This window comes from Acanthisitta chloris, unplaced genomic scaffold (assembly GCF_000695815.1).
Source record: "Acanthisitta chloris isolate BGI_N310 unplaced genomic scaffold, ASM69581v1 scaffold12411, whole genome shotgun sequence".
Taxonomy (NCBI): domain Eukaryota; kingdom Metazoa; phylum Chordata; class Aves; order Passeriformes; family Acanthisittidae; genus Acanthisitta; species Acanthisitta chloris.
The window spans coordinates 40848-47835 of NW_008657706.1; the positions used below are offsets into that span (position 1 = coordinate 40848).

The 6988-nt window shown below is 43.1% G+C and overlaps 1 protein-coding gene across 1 annotated transcript in view; it reads left to right on the plus strand.

The window, feature by feature from the left end:
- The window catches only part of VPS13C (vacuolar protein sorting 13 homolog C (S. cerevisiae)), a gene marked incomplete at its 5' end in the record, with an annotated part of 69885 nt that overhangs the window by 40536 nt on the left and 22361 nt on the right, over positions 1 to 6988 (plus strand). The window contains 9 exons of the mRNA XM_009084832.1: positions 162 to 391; positions 1016 to 1108; positions 1494 to 1859; positions 2784 to 2873; positions 3275 to 3430; positions 4449 to 4713; positions 5981 to 6138; positions 6627 to 6748; positions 6961 to 6987. Coding sequence (XP_009083080.1) covers positions 162 to 391; positions 1016 to 1108; positions 1494 to 1859; positions 2784 to 2873; positions 3275 to 3430; positions 4449 to 4713; positions 5981 to 6138; positions 6627 to 6748; positions 6961 to 6987 — 1507 coding nt within the window. The remainder of the gene's footprint in view (positions 1 to 161; positions 392 to 1015; positions 1109 to 1493; positions 1860 to 2783; positions 2874 to 3274; positions 3431 to 4448; positions 4714 to 5980; positions 6139 to 6626; positions 6749 to 6960; position 6988) is intronic.

Genomic DNA, 6988 nt, shown 5'->3' on the forward strand with positions numbered 1-6988 from the left:
ACTCAGTTTCAGCCAAGAATTCCTGTACAAACGGAGACATTGTTTGTTAAATTCGTACCTCTGTAGTTGGGTGGCAATTTTTAGGCATGGTTTAAGTGTTATGTGCATGAAAATACTGTCAAACCTTTTATATTCAAGGGGTTTTTTACTTCTTTTCTCAGAAATATCTGTACGGCCAAATATGACAGTGAAGGCTGTGATTATGGATCCAGAAATTGTGTTTGTAGCTAATTTGACCAATGCTGATGCCCCTGCCTTAAAAGTTTCCTTCCAATGTGACTTTTCTCTGACCTCTGGAAAGCTTGCCCAAAGGATGACTGCTCAAGTGAAGAGCTTCAGAGTGTTGGCCTGTGCCTTTCTCAAAGAAAAACAGGACAGGAATGTTACTACGGTAAGAAAAGCAGATTTTCATAGTGCAAACAGCAGCAAGAGCTGCTGGCAGGACTGCCCTTTGGCTGGCACAGCCACAGCACTCAAAGGCCTCGATTGTGGTAGCAGTGATGATTCCTCAGGGGTTAGGAAGGGACTGTGCATCTGCTGAATGCCATTCAAAGGTGAGCCTTGTATCAGGAGGTGCAGTCCTTGCTCTGATGGAGCTCTCTCTAAAACCTGTGGTCCCAGTCTGCAGAAGTTCATCTCCCCCTTGCTGCCAGGGGGCACTGAGCCTGTGTGCTCCATCCCATGTGTGCTGCCTCTCATTTGTGCATTTAGTTTTCCTAAGGATTCAGGGTTTTGCTTGACTACGCTCTGAGTCTGTCTGTGCATTGGGGTTTGGGTTTGTTTTGAGCATGATGTCAAAAGCTTTTATTTCAGTAAGTTTTAACCTTCCAGGACAAAACTGCTCATGCAAATTTGGGTGCTGGAGTGTGTCCCAGTGTATGGACAGAATGCTCTTACTCTTCAGCACGTTACTTTGTGGGATCAGCATCTCTTGGGCCTATGGGAGTAAAAAAACCGAGACCTTTTGAAAGGTTAGATTCCAGGAGCACCTTAATAATGACATTTTTTCACTCAGGTGTTATGGCCTTGTTCCTTGGTCATGGAAAACATGGTGCATGCCTCAGGGTTGCAAACTGTGGTAGCAACAATAGAAGAACTTACTATTAAGGTAAGTTTATTACATCTGTCCTTGGAAGAACAACTGTGTTTCAGGCTGTAGCTTGTTTTGTTGGTGGGTTGTTTTTGTTTCATTTACATATTGTTGCTTAAAATATCCATTTCCCCCATCAGTTTCATTCTCTTGTAAAAAGTTCTCAATTGGCATTTGTGCTGTGAAAAGGCTGTTGGTGGTGAAGCCTTACACTGTCAGTGCTGGTACATTGCTCCTGAGGGGTGTGAGGGAGGAATGGAGAGGAAAATAAGAGGTCTATGAGTGGATTCTGTTCCTTGGAGTTTGAGTTGCATCTCTTATAACTGCCTTTAATGTTTGCTATTTCCATTTATCATAGATGTTGTATTTGAAAAAAAGATTTTTTTTTTCCTCTTTGTTCAAGATCTCACCAATAATTTTGAACACAGTCGTGACCATTCTGGCTGCCATAAAACCCAAAACAACAGAGGAGGATTCCAGAGGAGCAGCTAAAGTTGCTGAGAATTTGTGGCAAGTGAAGCCTGTAGATGAGTGCAGTGCCTGGTTTCTTGGGGTTGATGTAGCCACAGAAGCAACAGAAACTTTCAAGGACTGTGAACAGATTCTGAAACAAGAGAAGTTTGATGTCGTGGTGAAATCGGTTCAGATCACCTTGGAATGTGGCCTGGGGCATCGCACTGTGCCTTTGTTGCTCGTGGAATCTGCCTTTGCAGGGGTCCTTAAAAACTGGTCCTCACTGATGGAGGTCACTGCTGACATGTCCCTGGAGGTATGTCCAGCCAAATTGTTGCCAGTTCAGAACACTTCTGCACATTTTGTGGCTTTTTAGTACGCTCTGTGTGTGCTAAATTAATAACAGGTTTGAACTGTAACACTCTTAGGAGTTCCTTATTAGTCAGGCAGGTATGACTGAGCACATCAGGGTTTTTACAGCAAGTTTGCAGTCATTGGGAGATTTTAGTGTCTGTTGCTCCTGTGGAATAATCTGGTGCTCTCTGTTTTGCTGTGTGAGCACTGAGCTTGGCTTACTTGAATTTTGCTATTTAGGCCTTATTGCTCACTTTTTTGTATCTCTAGCATTGTGTTCTTTGGTAGGGTAGAAGTTACACTCAGAATGAGATACCACTGAGGTGGTGTAAGTCTCTGGCAGAGGCAGCTGCTCTGGGCAGTAGGTGAACTGCTGAATCCATAGCTTCTGTTCAGGTTTTCAGTGATTGCAGGGAACTAGAGGCTTGCTGGTGGCTGTGGGTTAGAGGAATCATTCCAGTAGAGCAGATTGAGGCTGTAGTGTGCTCACACTCCTTGTAATTTCGTGGTACGATGAAGTACTTGTGGCATTGAAGCTTCTGGTCTCAAAGTCCTTGTCTCAAACAGTGCAGGAGAGGACAGACAGGTGGTGATGCCAGTTGAAGGTGCTGGGAAGAGTCAGCATTGACAGTGTGGCTGGGTGCTCTCAGAGCAAAGCAGGAAAGGAACTCTCCAGAAATGATGTCACTTAGGAAAATGATACAGAATATGATATATTACACTTCTTAGTCTTAGGTTTTCAGCTGTTAGAAGTTAATGTTAGAGCTCCAGACTGTGAAATGAAGGTTGATTGTTTGCTGCAGAATGTTTTTTGTGCTAAATGCTGTGGGAGGGAACTCAGTCCTTGATTTGCAGGTACCTTACTTAATTTCAATTATTTCTTTAGGTTCTTTATTACAACGAGAGCTACGCAGTGTGGGAGCCACTTATTGAACAGATTGAAGGAGGGAAGAGGCGATGGAGTTTAAAGCTTGAGGTTTGTATGCATACCTGAAACTATCTGCCTGAAGTGGTTTGAATAGACAGATGTTTCTTAATTTCTTCAAAGTTCTGTGTGGTGGGACATTGACCTTTTGAATGCTCTGAGTCTGAGGGAGCTGTGCAGCTTCACATGAGAAAAACCCAATCTTTAGGCATCTTAAGACTTTTCTGAATCATGTTAGTTGTCCAGTGCATGGACCAAATGGAGTGTGTAACCACGTGGAGGGAAGAAAATAATTTGCCTTCAATGTTGGTATAAAATTTGCATGCGTACAAGGTAAAGCAGGTTTTATTTGTGTGGTGAAATTGTCAAGTGTAGGTGAAGTTTGTCCCTGTTTTAACATAAGGGAAAGTAAACACTGTGTTTGTAATTGCCTAATGAAATTTTTCTTTCAGATGAAGACTAACCCTGTCCAGGAGAGAAGTCTGATGCCTGGGGATGATTTCATTGTTCTTCCTGAGCCACAAACTGCCATTAACATCTCTTCAAAGGATACAATGAATATAACAGTGTCCAAATGTTGCCTTGCTGTCTTCAGTAACCTGGCCAAGGTAGTCCCAACAGGCAGGAGGAGCTGCATTAGGTGGTTCTCCAGGAAGTTCTGATCATTTTTTTTTTTTTTCCAAAGAACTATATTGGTTGCCAGTCAAGAGCCAATGACTGTCGTGCAGCTCTAACAAATGTTACCTGGAAAGGTTGAGGAGTTTTGCTCAGATGAGTCCTTTTGGCTTAACAAAAAGGTGGTGCTGCTTTGGGAAGGAGCAGAGTTTGTGTTAGAACAATGTGTGCTTGTGCAGGGCTTAAGGAAGTGTCATGCACACAGGCTAAAGGGAGATGGAATGAGCCAATAGACACAACTATTTCCTACAATCCTCTGTCTGAAATATTGAAAGAGAAATTTGCTTCCTTTCCATTTTTTTGTCCTCCTGACTTCAATGCTAGGAGCAGTGTGAGTTTTAGGATTGGCCTTCAAACTGTAGGAGCAGAATGCCAAGTGTGTTAACAATGCTTTTCCCACCTGTTTTTCTTGTGATAGTAAGTGTACTTAGGAATGTTTTAGGCTGCTTTTCCCTCCTTTTTTTATGGGGTGAAGAAATTTCAGTTGCTAAATCAAGCTATTTTGGCAGAATGTGTTTCGGGCCTGTATTTTTTAACACTAACTGAGCAGCAGTTCTGTTTAACACTAGTGCTGTCAGTCTGTATGGGGAGTCAGTCACCATGGCTTTGTGTCATCAGGTGTTGGTGAGCACAAGTTTTGATGGAATATGAAGCATGTACGTTTTCTCTGGCCTTGTGGCTTCTGTGTCCCAGCTCTTATGTTTCTCTGAGCACCCAGAACTGTAGAAAATTCCCTGTGAGGAGCATCAACGTTTGCTGTGGATCTGGGTTAAATGACACTCTGGGAGTAACGTTTACTTCCCTGAGTACTGCCATCAAAGCATAGCTCTTGCCATGTGCAATTTCCCCCCCTCTTTAACATGGCAGTTGCTGGAAACTGTGTTTTAAAGCCTTTACATACATGTTGCTGTGGCTGTTTGTGTGACATTGTGTGTATGTGGTTGCTTCCAGGCATTTTCAGAAGCGACTGCCTCCACGTTCGACTATACCTTCAAAGAGACAGCACCGTTCGTGGTGAAAAATGCCCTGGGTGTTCCCCTCAAAGTGCTTCCCAGCTCCAGTTTCCGGATAGTTGGTTCACTTGGAAAAGAACATGGGAATGATGTACAAGTGGGGCAGAGCATGGAACTGGAATATTCTGTGCTCGAAGCCCCCCAGCGAGGAAGGTTGTCTGCGCTGCACCGCCAAGAAAGCTCTGTCTTCTCCTTGAATTTAGGTATTAGGCTCTGTCTTCTCCTTGAATTTAGGTATTAGGCTCTGTCTTCTCCTTGAATTTAGGTATTAGGCTCTGTCTTCTCCTTGAATTTAGGTATTAGGCTCTGTCTTCTCCTTGAATTTAGGTATTAGGCTCTGTCTTCTCCTTGAATTTAGGTATTAGGCTCTGTCTTCTCCTTGAATTTAGGTATTAGGCTCTGTCCTGTCTTCTCCTTTAGGTATTAGGCTCTGTCTTCTCCTTGAATTTAGGTGTTAGGCTAAGGAGCACTGATTGTTAGGATGTGTTGGGCGTGGGGAGATGGGGGAGTCAACAGGGGTAAATCCCACTGGATGGAAGTTTAGGTCAAGTACATTGTGTTGGAACTATTTCTGAATACTGATGCCAGTTAAAAAAACAAGCCTGAAACAGCTAATGGGCTGATGAAAAAAGATGTGAAATTCCTTCTCTCCAGTTTGTCAAAGGAGCACTGATTGTTAGGATGTGTTGGGCGTGGGGAGATGGGGGAGTCAACAGGGGTAAATCCCACTGGATGGAAGTTTAGGTCAAGTACATTGTGTTGGAACTATTTCTGAATACTGATGCCAGTTAAAAAAACAAGCCTGAAACAGCTAATGGGCTGATGAAAAAAGATGTGAAATTCCTTCTCTCCAGTTTGTCAGAGAGTGAAAAAGACAATAATTTTTCTTCCCCTTTAGAAGAAATGGAAAACATTGCAGTGGAGTCTCTGACAGACCATCTGAGAGAGCCCTGTGACACAGGCCTGTGTGCTCAGCTCCTGTTAAACAGGAGCTGCATTTCTGCTATCCCTGCTGTGGTTACTCAGCTGCTTGAGAGCAGTTATGGTGTTTCTGTGTTTTTAGCTTTGCCAGACCATACTCCTGAGATAACAGGATGCAATAGCTATTAATACCTAATCATCTCAGATTTCCTTTCCATCCCATCCTATGTGAAAGTACTTGGCTCCATGACACAAAGATTGTGTTCTGGGTTGCAGTTCATTAACTCACCCAACAAATACCTTTGTTTACTCCTTGGGCTATTTCCTGTGCTGTGTATAAATCATAATCTAAAGTTATGGCCTTGAGGAGTATTTGGACCTTGGAGCTTTCCCTCAGTGCTACTCAAATGGCACTTAAGGTCCTTTTGCCAGAGAGTTCTGATCCTGGTTGTTGCTGAGTTTAGAGAAGCTTAACTGCTGTTCAAGTAGGAAATACTGGTATGGTTTGTTTTGTCTAATTGAGGTGTGTGCATCTTTTTGTGGCTGTAGAGCTTCAAGGCTACAGAGGAGCATTCAGCATTCCCATAGCGAAGCCAGGTCGGCGCCTGTACAACGTGCGAGACGTCGCTGGCCACTCGGACTCGGTGCTTGTCCAGATAGATGCTGCAGAAGGAAATAAGGTCATCACTGTGCGATCCCCTCTGCAGGTAAACTGCCCACCAGAGAGCCCAAAGCCTCAAGGCAGTGCTCTGCAGTCACTCACATGCCTTTCCTTCCTTGGTGCATTTTTGTTTTGAGCTGTTACTTTTCTATAAAGTTACTTAAAGTCAAATGATTGAGAATTTTGCTCTGTTACCTGAGTTTTGATCTGTATTCTCTGTGTGTGTGTCTTGCTGCTAAATGAAAAATACGGTTTTTCCTTTTGGCTTTCTAATATCCTCAGTATTGAGGATTTTGCATGACTTGGAATGTTAGTGTGTTTTTCAATTCATGCAACTTAGAAGTAACAGATTTCTCATGTGCTTGTACATTGTCTCCTTCAGAGCTGTATTTCTTAATAACACGCACAAAGTCTGTTTTTAGAGGAGTTTAATTCAATCTACTTAAGTGGTTTTTTCCTCGTTGTTATTCGTACTTTTGTCTTTAGAAATTTGTACCATAGGAACGTAATGAAAATTCTGTCTTTTGATTCTAGATCAAGAACCATTTCTCAATCCCGTTGCGGATCTATAAGCTGCCTAGAGGCTCCAAGGTTCTGGAGCAGATTGGCATATCCAGGCCAGAAGAGGAATTTCACGTTCCTTTGCACTCATACAGGTAAGTGTTCCCTGTTCTGTAGGGCTGTGAGACTGATGCACACATGAATCAGTGTGGGAGCTTCAGTTGGCACTGGGCTGAAAACCTCAAGTGTTGGCTTTGTTAGGTACTTGGTGTGCTGTGAAAGCACTTCAGAGTGCTAGCAATGACTTCAAAATGGATCAAGTTAGCTGCCAAAGCTCTTGTGTCCCATTTCCTGTCGTTTTTTCTAGGTGTCCTCTGTATGTTCAACCAGCAGGA